Genomic DNA, 18908 nt, shown 5'->3' with positions numbered 1-18908 from the left:
TGCACAGAAACCTCTGGAAATCTCATGACCGCTGATATCCGCTCACCGCTCGTCTCACATAGGACCCAGATCTCTACACGGTGTGAGGTGTTAAGCCAAAGTATGATTTCAACATCACAAACCAAAATTCACCAAGATACGTGGCAAACTTGTGGCAAATGTACGAGGGCGAATAAAATAGCTAAAGCGAGGTTAAAACTGTGCGCGCTAGGCATAGGAGGCATTCACAATGCGGTGCAGCTGGAACTGGAAAATTGGAGAAGGCCCATGGGTCCTTTCACATACTGGTGCGTGCCAGAGCTTGGTTCAGCTGTTGACTCAATAAAATGGTTGTGCATGAGCACAGACCGCGACACTCAGCGTGTAACAATTGGCTCTGCCGCAGGGATAGCACTAAGTTATTATCTATGGGGCACTGGCTGTCTCCACTCATTTCCACAGTATCAATTTTTTGTTGTTACAATGCTTGCAACAGATTTGCTCATAATTTTTTTTTTTTTTGGCCTGTAATATAAAAATGTATGTTACAATCTGTGTATTGGTTTGAAATGTACTCTGCTCTAATACTGATATATGACAAAGACACCAGGGTAAAAAAATCACTGGGGTCCGACGTTAAGTCTTGTGATATTGCAAGGATTTCAAACTTTTGTTTATGGTACCCTGAGGGATTTTTGAAGGCCTTACAATGCCAATAGTGTATATTTTTTATAGTAACACTAGGCCTCTGTTAAAAACGGCTACAAAACATATTCAGCTGGAGCTTGAAAATGCCGACACAGGCTTAGGACCCCGATGCAGCCTCACATGAGGAGATAAGATAGAGAACTACAGCACTTTCAGTCTTGTTTTTGAAGAGGCCTTTTATATTGGTTTAGTTTAAAAAGTTTGCATAGATGACTCCTGTATGAGTATGAATCATCAGAAAATTTTCCTAAATCGCATTATGCCTGCCAAAATGTACAAGTCTCTTTCAATCTCTCTCAAGTCGTTATGTTGACATTTGGTATTTATTTGGAAAACACCTCATGTTAATAAATACCCAATAGCAACTCTTAAAATGTTAAAAGGTTGTTTTCATAACTGGCCCCTCCATTCTCTCACCCCTGGCTCGAAGGAACCCATCACATTTCCCCAGTGATAATTGTTCATAAGTTATTTCAATATTCTCCCAAAACTTTGTCTGACCACAGGGTTTTATGGTAGTCTTTAAGACCTTTCATATGGGTTTTATTATTGTGGGTGAAATGTTGACAAGGTTAAAACCATTAAATTGCTAATGCAGAATTGCAGCCCAAAGTAGAAATATGTAACAGCTGAAGTCAATGGCCACAACCCTGAGCTCGGTTGTTATTAAAGGCAAGGAATGGGGTTTGTTATAAAATGTCCACAGTACCCAGCGCTTAACTGCAAAGTTCATGGAGGTCAGCTGGAAAAGCTCATGTTTCCGGTCATTTAACAGATTAATGCTGAGTGACTGATGCCCACAATCCATTTGCAGCAGTTTCAAATATACAGGCTGAGGGTTTAATTTTCACCAAAAGATCAAGGGCCAAATTTAATCAAAACTTTGACCTGACTGCAAGTCACAAATTACAAATTAGATGGAGGCTTTTTTAACCTGATGTGCAGTCCGTGGCCTTGGCAGCCATTATCAGTTCTGAGTTTGTTGTTTGTGGTTTGTGATTTCCCTTTTAATATATTACACTTTATTAGATAAGATAAGATAAGATAACTTTATTGATCCCGAGGGAAATTACTGTGCCGGAAATTGCTCACTTACAGAGTATGAATATCAAAAACAATGCAGCAATTAAGATACAAAATAAAATAAAAATAAAATAAAAATAAAAATAGAATAGAATAAGACAGAGTAGGCGGCATGCAATAAATAGAGGGTAAGAAAAATATAAATAAGTAAGACACAGTGTAATGACACAGTATTGCACAACCATTAGCTGTATATGAGTATTGCACAAGTGTTTGCTAATATTGGCTCATATATTGCACAGTATTATATTTCTGATGAGGTATTTATATTGCACCAGGTAGATGTTGAAAGAAATTATGTACTGTCCATTCTTTACCGGTTCAGCTGTTCTTCCTGCAGAAGGGGAAGGAGTTGTACAGTTTGATGGCCACAGGAAGTAATGACTTCCTGTGGCGTTCACGTAGTGCACCTCGGTGGTCTCAGCCTGCTGCTGAAGGTGCTCTGATACGAGTGCAGTGTGGCATACAGGGGGTGGGAGGCATTGTCCATGAAAAGGTATTAATTAAAATAAATAAATACAAGCAGAAAGCACACGAAAGTGAAGAGCAACACCGGCAGGCAGCCACCCGGGACGGCGCCGGAAGTACCCAGCCAGGAATGCCACGGCTCTCTCATTACAATGTATTTTAGAGCCAAATGCATTTTCTGATAACTTTCATTAGAATATTTAGAAGTTATACTATTTCAACCTGTATCTTAGTGATAAAGATACCATTAGTGTTATTATATAAACTGTGCAGATGTATGAATAGAATCCATTGCTGAACGCAGTAATGTCTAGTATATGAGAACAGAAAGATGCTTGTCCTGGTAATACTCAGTGCTACCATACTTGATACTGATGCTTAATCTTAGCTATCATATTACAGTTTGATCCAAACTTTCTTAGTCACCTGTCTGTATGATACATATTCTATGTATTAACGTGACAAAGTGCAATGAAAGTTACAGTATTGCATGTGGAGCATTTGCTGATTTGTACAAAAAATATCTGCATTTCTTCTCTGTGTAGGCCCGACCTAAAGGGGAAGGTCTGACTCCATATCAGGGGAAGAAGAGGTGCTTTGGAGAGTACAAATGCCCGAAATGCAAGAGGAAGTGGATGAGTGGAAATTCATGGGCCAACATGGGACAAGAATGTATCAAATGCCACATCAATGTTTACCCACACAAGCAGGTATGTGTAAGCCTGTGAAGAGTGTTACACCTTTTCACACACACACACACACACACACACACACACACACACACACACACACACACACACACACACACAAAGGGATTTAAAAGATGTAAATTCAAGCAATGTTTCAAGAAAGTAGTCATGGATGTTGTAGCTTAATTAACTTGAATACATCAGTATTACACAGAATAAATGTAAATTGAACCAGTCTACTTCATACTTGGCAGTTGCTGAAAAAATAGTAAGGACCCATTCTGGGAGCTAATGATTGACTAGTGCATATGTTACAGAATCCTGTGCTGTATACATTTCTTATGCTTTTTGTGGCCATGTGCATCAATGTCTGAAAGTACGGGAAGGGACTGAAGTATGCTCGCTATGGTTTTCCACAAGATATGATGACAAAAATGTAGAGCCTTCAAGAGCCAAAACCAGAGGCGTTTAAAACCCAAGTGAGCGAGCTTTGAGTTATGTTAAATGGTTTTCCCTTGTCACACAAGTTTTAATTCTTGCCAGCTTGTATGCTGGATAAAAAGCATACTTTTGTGCCAGAGAGATTGAAAATGGGTGCTGTCTGAATACAAATTGAATTGCGTGACTGAGTGTATTGAGTGAAATAGTGTGCATGATTAGGTCATTTACTTTGTCATGAATAGGCTTTCATATCAGAAAAAATATTGAATGGCATCAACAATGGTTTGGGTGAAAATGAAATGTTAGTACATTTAATAGTATTAAATATGAAACAGCATTTCATTCAATAAAGTGAAATTTATAAAACAGCATCTCCTTGACACCATGATGATGACAGATCCATTGCCATTCTAGTTGCTATCAGAAGGATTGCAGCTATTAGAGAGACGAATTTTGCTGCTGATCACTTTAGGAAAGCCCGGTTCAACCTCAAGATAATTAAAGTTAACCATAATCAGGGTTTGGAATTGCTTTTACGGTGAGAGAAACCGTTTTCCAGAGCAGAGACACAGAACATTGAATTTTCAGCAAGGGAAACTGTGGGAGAAATGTTTCTCATTTGATTCTGACGACAGAAGAAAGTCCTTTCGCCAACGTTAATGACATCCAGAGGCAGATTGCATGATGTGGCCACATTAGATGTTTAGGTGTAGGCATTTCTTTTGGTCCACTAAGCCTAAAACAATGGTTTCAATTTATTTGAAATTAAGCACTTCAACCTTAGCAGAAGAGAAGTAAACATTTTTTTTCCTTTTACAGCAAACCAGCTGACTGACTGCAATCTTTGATTAGAGCTTGAAAGGCAGTCACTCAATCCCCCAATTGGATTGACATCACTAATCACTTCAAGTTATTGTGGTTATTTACTAGGGGAGTTCTCTCATGACGATGATGTCAATTGAAAAAAAAAGGCACATTCATCATTTATCTGTTTGCAATTATGGTGGGCAGGAAACCGGAGCCCTGGAGCAGGCATACTTTTCTTGAGCGCGGTTTGTAGTTTGAACAAACATACAGTACCTTTAAATGGATCTCATGGTGGAAATACATACAGCATACAGAGAAGAAGGGTGAAATGTCCCTACCCTCTCTGGCCATGTCTACCATGGTCTGGTTTCTTGCAATCTCGTGAAAAGAGGGGGGCCCTCTTCCTTTAGATATTCTGGAACGAGGGAAGCCTCCAAAGGTATTGGGCTTTGGTGGGTGTGAAACATAACCCCAGGCTGGTTAGTATCAATTCAGATGTGTGAAGTGGCTTTCAGAGCTTTCACTGTACCTTCTTCAAGGTTTCTGTGACTGATCTGGTTGTCAGTCTATGAGTCTCATGCAATAAATGGCTAAATCATGCATGTTTCGTATAAATAACATGTACAGCCCATTAAAATATGCAGATTTACCTGTATGGAGGTGAGTCAGGTAAGAGTCCTTCTTAAGAAGGTACAAGTGCATACCTCCCTTTGAGGGATATTCTTGTTTTTCTCTGTAACCTTTGAAGCACTTACAAATAGAAGCAAATGTAGTTGTCACTTAGCAATTAAAGATGATAGATTCAGAGACAAGACTCAACTCCATTGATCATAGGCCAACAGCTACCTCTAAACCCAGTACGTTATTTTTAGTTGTTTCTCTACTTAACAAAAAAACCCTCAATTATTAACTGCAAATTTCTATGCAGAAAAATAGAGACCACTCCAAACTCAATAATTTAAAAAGTGTTCTGTTTCTCCATATTTATTTTCCTTGAAAATTTACCCATAAATTTAAAATGTTTGTATTAAAAAGACCGTTCAGGATGATATGGAAGCTATTTGCCATACTCATGAAGTTGACCGGAATAAATGTAACACAAAGGCCAAGTTTTGCCTGCAGTGAAGCCTGAGAGGTCTGTGGAGGCCATTTATACCATATGGTTGCATGGTGGAAGGGCTGTGTTTTTAGAGTCTTGGACAGAGTATTAGAGGGATTTAAAAGGGGAACAAATTCTGTGACTGTACAAAATTTATTTCTACCTCTTCTTTTTTCTGGCTTGTCGATATCCCTCAGTACTCTGCTATACCATATTCAAAAAAAGCTCTATCAAGGACATTACAAATCCCATTCAGTTTAGGTTAGGACACTTTTCATTGGACAATAACCGTGTAATAAATCTACTGCAAAATGTTTAAGTGTTGAAAATATTTTTTAAATGTGTGTTATTCTTTTTTAAGCTTGACCTAAGGGCCTTCAGCAAACACAAGAGCTGTATTGTCTGTTCCCACTGGCCCCTTGGTAACCCGGTTTCCCATGTTCATAAAATACATCTGAAACCCTGAACGCAATAACAATTGCATAGCAAGGTTCACTGCCTGCTGGGGAGAAAGGAAAAGCTGAAAATTTCCTCCTTAAGGGGAAGTCTGAAGCCAAATTCTTAAGCTGTAGGGAGTTTCAGTTGTAATGAGGGGTTTTATGGTATTTTGTCTCTACTTTACCATCACCAATAGGCACAAAATTGCATTGCCTGCTCCTGTGGGAGGCATTTTTTGGTTGAAATCTGAACTTTTGAAATCTGAAGTCTTATTTCACACCTGGTTTAAGTGGATAAAACCATTTTTGTTCATATTTAAATACTGAAACAGGAGCGTTGGTAGTTGTGCAGATTTGAGGATATATATATATATATATATATATTTTTTTTTTTTTTTTTTTTTTTGTTGCTCAACAGTGTTCCTTTCTTTTGCATCCCAGAATCTAAATTTGTCAGTACTTAGCCAAACATGCTGTGTTATGCATGCAGCTTCTTCCTATCTTGACATCCAAAACAAAAATGAAGGCTGTCCATTTATGCCAATCAAGTAAACCACTATGGACATTTGTGTATTTCCATGTAGAATACAGTAGGAATTGTAGTTTAAATAATAATTCTGGTTGAATAAAAAGTTTAATTAACTGACATGTCATTGCTAAGTAATGATGGGGCAAACCTTACAAAATGTAATGGGTAATAACATAATTAGACAGTATAAATAGCAAAAAAAAAGCTACATCAGAATTACAGATTACTGCAGAATTAGTTAAAATAGCCACAATAAGTGCAATAAGTGCAAAAATTAGGAAGAGTATATAGCTAATCCACACCATGGTTACTAATATGTCTAAATATTTTCCCTGCTAATTTATGAACAGGTACAAACAAAACACATCTTGGGAAAAACACTAAATGTTTTGAAAACAAACATGTCCCGGTAAGCTGTTTAATGGTCATCACCACACAGTGGAAACGTCATGGTAAATCTGCTGACTGTTTTGGGTGGTGGTGCAAGAGTAAGGCAGAAGATTGACATAGCTTTCGTGTCTATACTAGTGGCACGATCTGAACCTTTTTTGTTTGCTTCAAAATATAATGGAATATATAATGGATATATAATAATAATAATAATATATAATAATGGAAAATATAATGGATCATTCATTAAAGGAAGGTAATTGGCTAAAGGAACGGATATAATCTGTCCTATGTGAAATGAAGTCTGTGAGAGAGGCACTGTGAGATTGCAATACCCTTTTCAGCAAAATATGCAAAATCTTGAAGAATATTATGGAGAACCCATGTGTGTCGGTGAAAGACAGGGATTGATTGACAAGTAGCCATTGTATGAAGTATAGTTATATAATATATAATGTACCTAATCACTGTTAGCCCAGTAAACTGCATTGTAGGCCTGGGCTGCATGCCTCTAGTTGAGAGTCAGCATACACAGAAGGACATGGACTAGCTGGTTTGTAGGATGCATAAATCAATTTAGGGCATTTGGAGAGCTTTCTAGAACATTTGAGCCCACAGTAATGCACCAGCTGACCTGCACAGCGGGAAGCACATGTTGTCAGAAGTGAACCCATGCACAGTTCAGTGCCAGTCAAAGCAGTGTGTGCTGGAAAGTCTTGTCAGAGTATGTCATAAGCTAGCTGCAGGCACACTCATTTGATTTTCCCATCTTTTTTCAGTTCTGTGCAAACTTATTTTGTAATATAAAATATCATTTTTTATACATAATTGCTTGTGATCGCTGTCCAAAAGACTCGCTGGCATGGCAAGGTATTCCCAGTATGCTTTACATCAGTTCCAAGAAGGTAATGCCCGGTGCTGTTTCTCCCTCTTCTAAAGCTGTATTCTATCAACAGACATGACAGTCTTTGCCTTCACTTTTATCACAGCATATAAAAGAAAAAGAAATCATGTGTGCGCATTTTTATTAGCTACTGCAGTCAAAGAAGATCTCGAGCATATCTCTCTCCTGTGTGCTGAAAGGGTATCAATAAGGAAACAGTTTTAAAAAACTTTTGTTTTTAAAAGTCTGGGTCAGGACCCATGGGTGGGTCAGGGGAGATTTAAATTGAGTTGCCAAAGTAAATTGTAGATGTACAAAGTACTGCACTGATACCACGACACTTTTTGACAAAACAAATTTTGTTTTAATACTACTGATGATAACACTGTATGAAATGAGAAATTAAAATGGGATGTTTAAGCTTTGTTTGATTGCGTGTTGAGTGCCTTTTTGTCTAAATCTATAGTCATTTTGGTTGCAGTCGTCTCTCATTTTAAAAAGGTGGTTCCCCTGAAAAATAGTTTGAAAACCATTGACCTAAAGCATTGTACCATTACCATATAAATGTTATTGTTAGGTACAGTTAATGCATAAGAGATAGTAGTGTTTGACTGTAGTGGCCATGATTGGTTTAGCAATTTCTTGCTAAAGAACATCTGTATCTAAGAGATGGATTGTGTGCAACAATGGTGCATGTGTGCACTTTTAGAATACAGAACACATGCACCAATAATATTCTAACATACTTTTACATAAATATATTTTTAATTTAGACATGTATAAAACCATTTGCTTTCTCCAAAAAACAAAAATGAAGATCTAAAGTGAATGAAGATTTCATCAGCTTACAATACATGTGATAAATGCAAAAAGTTTTCAGATATTAACAGCAAACATTTCAGCAAGAGCTTTCATCAGTGTCATTGTTCAAGCAACACACTAACATAATCTTCTAATGAGGGTTTCATTTAAACTTTCAATTTATACATTAAATGTGCTTGAGAATCAGCCTACCCAAATGGACCTCTTATGGCTTGAAGCTTGACAAAGTACAAGGTCTAGAAACTGAAAGGTGAAATTGGGTAATTTGCGTGAATTGCTCTTGAATGCAAGATTAACACAGAATGATTATCTGAAACAGTTCTTATTGTTCACTTCTCCCATCTCAAAGACTTGGGAGCTTGTGTGGCAAACTGACAGCAACCATTGTGGAAAATTAAGTGGGCCTAACATTTTGGCAGGTTCATTGGTTTTTTTTTTTATCTCCTTCTGTTTAGCGACCTTTGGAGAAGCCCGACGGCCTCGATGTTTCGGACCAGAGCAAGGAGCACCCTCAGCACCTGTGTGAAAAATGCAAAGTCCTCGGCTACTACTGCCGCCGTGTGCAATAATCCCTGAGAAGACGGTGACACCCCCCCCCTCCTCCCCCAAGCCACGCTATTCAATGCTTTATCCACAAAGTGCTCTTCCTTTATGAAGTGGAACTTGCCACATTTGATTTGCATACAGCTTCAGTGCTAATAGCCCTTAGAACACCAGTGCTAATTAACACATTTACCTGTGTATGTGTACAAGTGAATTTGTTTTCTTTTATCAATAACGTCACTGAGAGTGTTGCTGCCCGTATCAGTTGCAATAGATTACCTCACACCGGTGTCTGTTGGTTATTATCACCACCCCACAGTGGTGTTTATTGTTTACATAATTCTTTTTGTTTCCCTGCCGAGTGAAATATGTGGATGTGCCAAGTGTTCTTATATCATTTTAGGTTTGCTTGATTTAATATGGCTCTTCACGTCTTGTGTTGTTCATTGGGTCAGCAGCACATCTAATCAACTGTGAATTAACTAAGGGATTATGAAGAGTTCATCCCTGGCTTGTATGTTGCCTATGTATTTATTACTGGAGAGCTACCATTTATTGGTTGTAGGCTATTATTAGTTTTTGTATTATGTAGTTGGTTTAACTGGGACATATATACACCCTCTGTAACTTTCATTGGTCTTCAGAAACTACTGTAGTTGAAATAGTAGTTTTAGAAAGCATTAGTAAGCTTGGCAATTAATTAATTAATTAATACTTTACCTATGTATCTGTTGGACCTTGAGTTATTATACATAGTTAATTTATATATTAAGACATTGGCTCATTAAATATCATGTTTATGTGAAAATTAACTGTGCAATACCATTACATATTGTAGAATTATTAGAAAGCACAGAATAACAGGATATCAAATTCCGTTTGACCATTGTGCAAGATCACACTTTGAGAGTTAGCTCGTTGTTAGAAGCCAGAGCCAACCACAACAGATGAAGATCAATGTGATTTTGTCCTGTCCCTGTATCGTTTTGTTGCATAGCAATGTGAGCAAAGGACAACAAATAAGAAGTTGTTGAGATTACATGTGTCTTCCCTTGCACAGACTCAAAATGATTTATGTATGAAATACGTAATTTCCAAAAAATGTTATACACACCACATGTGCCAAAAAGAAATATTCCTTGACCTGATTTTGTAGAGCTCCTGGACAAACTATGTCTTCAAACTACATATTACATAGGATCTTGATCCTAATCTTCTGGTGATTGTTTATGGGAAAAAATAGTTCCATCATCTCATAATTTCCCTATGCAGATGTATAATCTGAAATATACAATGGCATATATTCTCACTGCTTTGAAATTGTGCTTTTACATATAAACATTTATTTTTACTCAGGTCAGCTGCACTGTTAAAATAGGAAGTGATCAGGTATGCAGATTTTTTTTATTGCACAGTATTTAGTCCTGAAAATTCCTCACATGAAGTTGGGCCGATAATTTGTATTATTTTTCACCAAGACATTTCCCTGTACAGTCATAAATATCATTTGATGTTTCTCAGTTATTACATAACGTCTGCTTAAATGCATTGTCTTCAAAATATTTTTGTTCATGCTATGCTTAGCGTATGAAAAGTAGTTTCATATAGTTCAATTCACGTGATCAGTTTCACATTTTAAAAACATGATGTGACGTGGCGTGATGTCGTTCTCATACAATAGGCTTGAGCAACTTGGCCCAGATGACAATCAGTGCAACAACACAGCCATCAAGGCTGATAGTAATGAGGACTGACATCAGAGGTAACATCTTGAATCCCATGAAACACCTTCTGACAAACAGAATGTCAGATCATATTTGTACATATACAATGATATTCAGTAATATGGAGCTCCCTCTACTATGTTGGGAAGAAATACTGCACAAGGAATGTATTAGACAGATCTCTGACTGTAGTATTTGGCTGTTGTGTTTTTTTTTTGAGTGCACTGATAGGCAGATGATACGTGTTGTGATTTTGCAGCGTTTGGAAGTGATCCTATGTTAAATTGTGGTTTGCTACACCTCAAGTCTTGTGTCTCAGTTAGATAGATACATACAGCATATAATTGAACGGGGAAAGTAATTTTATTTCAAGTGTGGTCCTTGATAGGTCTTTGCAGTGTAGTCTCATGGTTTGCTCAGGAGATAGATAGGAGGCCAAACCTCTTGATAAATGTGACTCTTATTTCGCTCTAATTGTAAGTGCTTCTTTGTCATGTGATGATTACATAGGGCTCAGTTGCGGTCAAACAAAAAGCAAGTATTTCAAATCACAGAAGAAATACTACAGCAGAAATGAACTGTATTCCTAACCCCCAACCAAGTTAGGATATACTGCTACTACTGACTCACACCACATTACATTACATTAAACTTACACAGGAAACACACATTAGCTTGTTAGAGCTTCTTTGTGGCTCACTACATATGCACATTTTATACAGCGAAAAGTCATTCTTAATTCAGAATTTCATGATTTTTATGTGCTTTCTTAATTCTGTATGTAACACTAATAAGGTGATATGAAATAATTATAGATTAGGTAGCTCATGTTATAGTCTATAGTTATTGTCCATTGAAGTGGGTTAGCTGTGCTTTTGAGCCTGAAACAGTGGTCATCAGATGCCACCCCAGTGGTTTGAGTGCAACTGAGCCACTTTGCCCATCACAGTACAAAGTACTGCACCACCATGCAGAATCAGATAAAGTACAACTTATGAAATAAATAAAGCCATGTATTTCTAGGTGTAGTATTAGGTTAGTATTAGGTTTTGAAAGAGAATGATACTGTCATTTAAAATCTTGTCACATCCCTGAGCAGATGTAAGAGAAAGCAGGAGAGGGAAATGTCAAGTCTAAAGGGATGATGTTCACTATTGTAAAATAATAGGGAATATGGAAAGTCTACTTTTGTGCTGGAATGACATAAATATTTGTTATCAGAAAAGATTTGTACTGGCTTTTAACAGGCTGAACAAATATGATTTATCAGTTTTTGGTTATGGGTTTTTAACAAGTTTTACTGAGGCTATGGTCTTAGTTATCATAGGAAGTAAATTTAATACAGTGTACTTTTTTGTCTTAACTTACACAACCTTTGCTGTCAGTCAGGAATTGATAGACAGAGAGATCAGAACTCATTTGCTGCTTTCTAAATCAATTAGGAATGGCAAGATGTCACTTCTGCAATAAGCTTTATAGAGTTTACCCCACTTGTGACATTGGTGTTATCGACAACTTCAGCATCAAGACAGCCTCAAAAAAGGGACTGACAAAAAATAGCGAGTAGGTAGTTTCAAGAGGCATGTTTAGAGGTGAACTACAGCCTCAGTCTAAACTCAGTGCACTTTATCCTTAACTTTGACAGGCGTATTTCCACAAAAGTGATCTTATTTCAGTTCATCTACATTTCTCATTTATTTCAGTAGCCGCCGAATTCGCATTGTCTAAGAATCCAAAACGATGAAAAATTCAGTGTCGATATGTTACTCCAAGTTAGGAATAAAGTTCCTTGTAGTTTGCTTGACCACAGGCTGTTGTCAAGTTGCAATGACTGTAGCTTTATATTGTGTGTTAACCTCAAGGGACTCTCTATGCCTCTGGGACTAATACTTAATTTAGTAACTATCTTATTATTAAGTGAAGAAGTTGTGTAATACGGACACGTAGAGCACAAGATGTACCTACTACTTTCTGTTTTGACTTATATTAATAGTTGCATAATATATAAAGTGAATATATAAGCAATATGTTAAAGGTAACTAAACTTGAAGTACTTAAAGTGGATCATTACAGTATTTTAAAGATGTTATTCTGTTGTGCCATTTAAACCAAAAGTTTGTTGCTGGCTGAAATATGGAAAAAAATTGAGATAAGCAGAGATGAAAATGTTATGTTTAGTCTGAAGGAAGAAATAACTTAAAGCGGTTTCTTAATTGTAAGAAGAAGCAAATATTGTGTGCGACAAGTTTCAAAAGTAACCGAAAAATGTGGCATTATGCATGGAATTGTACAGATGGATGATAAAACAAAGTAATTACTCCCTGTTAGGACTGACATGTTTAAACTGGCTGATAATTTCACTCGCACCATTACTCTAGTTTACTTGGAACAAAAATGTCCAGCTGGCAAAAACAATCATAGCACTGCTGTCATGGTAACAAGGACATGTTATTCAAAACCTACAGTAAACGCATACATTCCCCAGTCAGCCAAACTATTGCATTTAGTTAGTGCAAGTGCAAGCTTTATTTTCTAAAGTAATTTCCTGTGATGGAAAACTTAAACTCTCTGCTCTTGATACTTACAGATACAATGAAAAACATTGCCTGAACAGCCAATTTATACTTTTAACATGTGTTAGAAGACAGGCATTTCAAGTAATAGCATTTGTTCAGTTTTAGCAGGGTTTAAGAAGAGCTTGGTCTTTCTGACACCTAGTTAACTAAAGTTTTCGTTGGGATATGATTTTTTTATTGTGGTTTGAATAATTCAAAGCCTGCCTACAATGTTCATTTTTGAATGTGTCTCTAATGTGAAATGGAGGAATGTGAAGTTTTCATAGCAAAGAGAGGTTTCTAACACAGTGTTATTGCTGCCATGGGATAGGGTAGGGCTAGAAAAATGATTACATAAATGAGCTCAGTAACTGATTTGCGGCATCTGCATGTATTACAGTTAAACAGATACACATTTGGTGTGTAGACTATACTCTCCTCACGTTAACAGAACGTGGGACAGGACAGTACAAAGTAGCTGAGATTCTGCCTTAATTCCTTGTTTTTACAACATGGCTGCATATGAATTCTCTGCCTTTCCTTTCGCCATGGGATGTTTGAATCAATTCTTACATGGAATTACAAACAGCTGTTCTTCCCCAAAGATTTTTTGCGCCATCTTGCCAATGATTCTGACATTGTTCTTGCTGTGCTACATTGATCTTATTTCATTCTGGGGGCATTTCTAGCTAGATATATAGAGGCAGTCTGACTCATATTCACAATGATAGCATATTGATGTCAATTTTATGTGATTTCTGTGCAAAAACAAAACAACAACAAGTCTGCCACCTTTAAGGAGAGCTTTTGCCGAGTAATTTTCTATCCTGTCCTTTACTTAAAGAAAGAAACCGTCCATATCACCCTTGACCCCATCCCCGCAAAGGGACGGTGATGGAATTCTGCCAGAGCTGGCCTCATAATAATCAAATGGGGCCTTCAAAGTCAGGAAAATTACTCAGGTCTTTTTAGACCTACAAAGGAAAAAAAAACCCTGAGGACCCTGATGCGATCAGTGGTGGCAAAATGCCACTCTGTGAGCTATTGATAATGTCTGGGGGAGGATTCCATGAGTAAGCCAGTGTCCCCAGTTACAAAGAGCCATCAGAAGCTGTAATAAAATGTCCTCCCATTGAAAGAATAAAGAAGTGCTCAAATGCTTGCAGACATTTCTGCCTTGAGATACACATACTTGACTTTTACTGTTGTTTTAAATATGGATTTTTTTTTTTCCTATGGACGATGTATGTATTTTGGAAACCTCTTTATATGTTGACATTTTTAGAGCAATTGCAAGAAAATGAAGACTTCTACCCCTGACAGAGATCTTTGCAATTACTATCGTATGTATATATTTGAAGGCCATCATTTAAAAAAACTATCTGTTGTTTTTTTTACTGTTAAATTGCAATATCAGAGCTTTTTGTTATAAGGGCCTATTGTTGAAATATAAACAAAGCTGGGAGTTTTTCTTCAATGTTTTACAATCTGAGGGTATATCCTGCAGAAAATATTTATGGAAGGATTTTTTACAATACTTTTGTTTGTATAAAATATGCAGCAAAACTACACTAAGAAGGAAATATTGATGTCTACATAGATTATTATATTAAGGTTGGTACATAATTTTTAAATACCCTTTCTCTCTTAAAAGCCATTTTGTGTTTGTTTTGTGGATGAAAATATCAGTATTATCTAACCAATTATTATATTATTCAAGTACTTAATGTGCTTATCAAGTTTATATATGTGTATTTTGGAAAGTATGCTATCTTTTTAAAGAGGATTACTGCAGTTGATATTAACATTACTAGCTAACAGAAGTACTGATGTTTATGCTGATGCAATTTAATATTATGAAGAATGAAATAAAAAGCAATACCCCTGTTGTATTCTAAGATACAGAGCAGGGTATATCATTTTAGAGACTGGCACTCAGCACTGTTTTCAAGCACAAGAAACTGTGAGTTCTAGTTTGCAATAGGAACAACATCAATGAACTGGTGTGAATTTGTTGTCAAATGTAAATCAAAACTTAGAACCTAGCCTCCTCATTATGCAAAACATGAGGCAGTAATTATAGATGTTGCATGTGCATGTACTCATTTAGATTGTTTGGAAGAGATCAAAAAATATCTTTTTACTTATACTGTATGCGTATAACATTTAGTGCATTTGCTTAGATTGCAGAATATGATATGGTATTGTAGTATACATTAAAATACTAATCGTATTGCCATATTCACTACATTGTACATGTATACTAATCCACTGTCATGCAGGTTCTGTGGTTTCCTGCCTATGAAGTAGGACGATCACAGACTGCTTTATGATAAATTAGATACCAGTGTTTACTCATCTTAATTCCTGTAACTTACTTATGTTGTAAAGAAAAAAGACTAATGCTAAATGGAAATGGGCAAAACACAGAGCGGGCTGGCAAAGAAAATGTATTTCTGGAAAAGTGCAAAGAATGTACAACTCTGCTGTTATATGTCCATAAAATGGCATTCCGAAATGTGCCTTATTTGCTTATTAGGAACAAAAAGCTTGCTTTTTTAGTGCTTTTTAAGAGTTTTATTGCTGAATTAAAACATTGAAACAGTACTGTTTTGTTGTGTTTTATTTGATTATTTTGGTTCCAGCTACTTCAAACACAAAGGGATTCATGGAAAAGCTGGCTGTAACCTGAAGACTACGTGGCTTACGATTTATTTCAGTATTGTACGAGTACATGAAAAGACCCCAGAAATCTCTCTTTATGTATGTATTCTTTATTAATCATTGAAATGTGACAGCAGACAGGAATGATCAGTTCCCGGTGGATGGATGGATGTTACTGCCCTTCTCTCATAAGTCTGGTAAAAAAAAAAAAAAATGCAATTTCTTATGCTGCACGGAAGTGATGTATGGATACTTACCACCACAGAGAACCAGTGAATCTTTACCGAAACACATGTGTTCATCGTATGTGACATCATAAAAACTGGTTGTATCACTGTTGCTTTTTTTTAGTTTTGACATGGAATATATTCATCTGGCTTGACTGTGGGGTGCTCACCCACTTATAAAAATTGTGCCACAAAAGGTAATATTCTCAATTAGCAGTGCAGGCTCTTGGAAATACACAAGCATATAGTAGTCTTACACATTGTACGCAATGCCAGAGACATACACAAACATGCAGAGTATTTCACAAATGCTGACAATGGAGTCATCCACCCTCAAGGTGCCAGCTTTCTGAAAGTAAAATATATAGTCTGAGCACCAAAAATTCCCAAATTACATCAAGTTTATGTTAACAATGAAAGATTATACTGAACAAGAAAACTGCTTTGGAAAATGTTGACTACATTTGGCCTCAGTTAAACAATACCGACCATTTCTTTCTCTTGGGCGCATAAGGCACTGGTTCTCTCTCTTGATTGAAGAAGAATGGCTACGTCTCTTTGTAGCCTAAAACACGTTTTTCTTTCATATGAAGAGACTTGACAGCACACACATGCACAATGGGTCAGAGTCACTAAGCCAGATTCACTATTCATGCTTACAAACGATTATGTGCACAAGGCGTGCAAACTGGCAGCTGAAGTGCTTGCATAGGGGTAAGGAGCAGGCCTTGTAGCCACAAGGTTGCTGGTTTAATTCCCTGCTGGAGCACTTCTGCTGAATCCTTGGGCAAGGTACTAAACCCACAGTTGCCTCAGTAAATATCCTGCTGTGTAAATGGATAACCTGTAAAAATTGTAACTTGTGTAATTCGCTCCTGATAAGAGCGTCTGCTAAATGACAATAATGTAATGTACTATAAATAATTATCATTTGATTTTATCAATTTATTTTTTCCTGGAATTTGTTCATACCAATGAATGAGCTTTACGACTGCTCCATCCCACTCATACTCCATACGCAAGCACGTGCTGAAGCAAGAAGACGTCATTTCGATAAAACTGCAACCATTCAATTTCTATGGGAACAAACTGACCTTTCACTTTTGAAATACATAAACACGTGATTCAGTTATCAATAAACAAAAAATCTACTGGGTAACTAACATAATCATTTATAATTAGGCGTGACCCATTTTCCGTTGTATTTGGGACTCTATCTACTCTGAAAGTGACGGGAGGGAAAACATTTAATTGTATGCCTTTATGCAAATAATTAAGTCAGAGTTTATCATGGAGGCGTTGGTTGGGATACAAAAGTGAACCCGCATTACACTAGTATCCTGGACTTAAAAAGTCTATCAAAATAAATAAGATGAACGCAGAGATCCGTAACAATATTTTCATCAAAATTGCCCACAGTCCCACATCCTCCCTTAAACCTCCAGTTCTTCACTAGTGAATTCCTCCAGAAGTGGCACGGCCTCTTGAATGTTACCGAATGCTTAAACCAGCCAAAAGAACAACAAATTAATGCTCCTTTTTGTGTTGCTTTCACACATAAAAAGTAACAAAGAATCTTTTGTGCAGACAAAACTCCAAATACAAAGGAAATCTTATCAGCCTTTCTTTTATTACCCACCATCAGCAGGAAAACCTGCCAGGGTAAATCGCTGTTACTGCGTTTCCAAGCACAGTTCTCAAACGGATGTGCCAACAAAAATGAAGGAAGCAACATCTCACTATTTTCCAAATGACTGCAATTAGAATCAAGAACGTCTCTGCATAGGCCATGCATGGTTGTCCGTGTAGATGTAAATTCACAATGTATTAAGTGGATCTAACTTAACTGGGTAATCCCTGTTTGTTTGCATCTAGATGTTAATGCATGTCTTTACATGATTATAAATAACCTTTGTTTTTATCAAAATTTGTCTTAAAAGCATATATTTGCTCTTGAAAACTGATTTTGCACTCACACTGCTGTTAAGGGCATCTGACTCCATTATACAGTTTGTTTTGGAACTCTCTATTAGACAGAGAAAAATGTACAAACCATTTGCTTGGATTTTGCACAGCAAGGGTGAACAAAAACCTGCACATTAACAATACAACACCAAATGTAACACAACCTAGTTATGAAGTGAATGGTTAGCCAAATGCCTAAATTTAACCAGGGAATGCAGAAACAGCAGACTTTAGGACAAAATGTGGCTTTAAATGGCTCTAAAATCTTAACCAAAATCATATTTTATGAAAGTCTGTTTTTTCTGTATAACATCTGTAATAATGAATAGCCATTTTACTACATTTTAGTTACCGTTCATACATTTAGGTCATGAATAATCTTTTTCCAAAGGGGTGTGAACCTCTGGTTTGCTGTATACAGTTTCATGAATAAATACAGCTGCGATGTCATATCCTGTACTGAAAATATGATGCCAAGATAGAAGAATTAATTGAAATAAACTAATCTTAGGTGCTAATTACAGACATAGCCACTGACTGTTGTGGGGTGCACTCAGGCTTGGTCCTGGTGTGCACCCCTGCAGGTTTTCAAATATCTCAACAATGAACAATATCAAAACTGGGAGTAGTTCAAGCAAAACCACGATTATGTGAATCAAAAATCCTGGAATGGGATTTGGCACCCCTGGATAACAGCATACACGTTGTATGACAATTTTGTTCTGTTTGTCCAGAAGGAAGACATTTTGTTTGTCTTCATGTTACAAAGTTATTCAAGCAGTGCTCTCTACCTGTCTTACTGTTCTTATCTCATTTCACTAGCATTTTAATAACATCGTTCACAGTACATACTTTTGTACTAGAAGTCATCTAACCCTACTAATTGTAACATACT

At 36.8% G+C, this 18908-nt stretch overlaps 1 protein-coding gene across 1 annotated transcript in view; it reads left to right on the top strand.

The window, feature by feature from the left end:
- Positions 1 to 14641, top strand: part of LOC118783153 (zinc finger CCHC domain-containing protein 24) — a 50193-nt gene extending 35552 nt beyond the window's left edge. The window contains exons 3-4 of the mRNA XM_036536870.1: positions 2784 to 2948; positions 8791 to 14641. Coding sequence (XP_036392763.1) covers positions 2784 to 2948; positions 8791 to 8904 — 279 coding nt within the window. The 3' untranslated portion in view covers positions 8905 to 14641. The remainder of the gene's footprint in view (positions 1 to 2783; positions 2949 to 8790) is intronic.
- The last annotated feature ends 4267 nt before the right edge of the window (positions 14642 to 18908 follow it).

This window comes from Megalops cyprinoides, chromosome 1 (genome assembly GCF_013368585.1).
Source record: "Megalops cyprinoides isolate fMegCyp1 chromosome 1, fMegCyp1.pri, whole genome shotgun sequence".
In the NCBI taxonomy this organism is placed as follows: domain Eukaryota; kingdom Metazoa; phylum Chordata; class Actinopteri; order Elopiformes; family Megalopidae; genus Megalops; species Megalops cyprinoides.
Note: the sequence above shows the minus strand (reverse complement) of the source record. Positions and strands in the feature narration are given on the sequence as shown.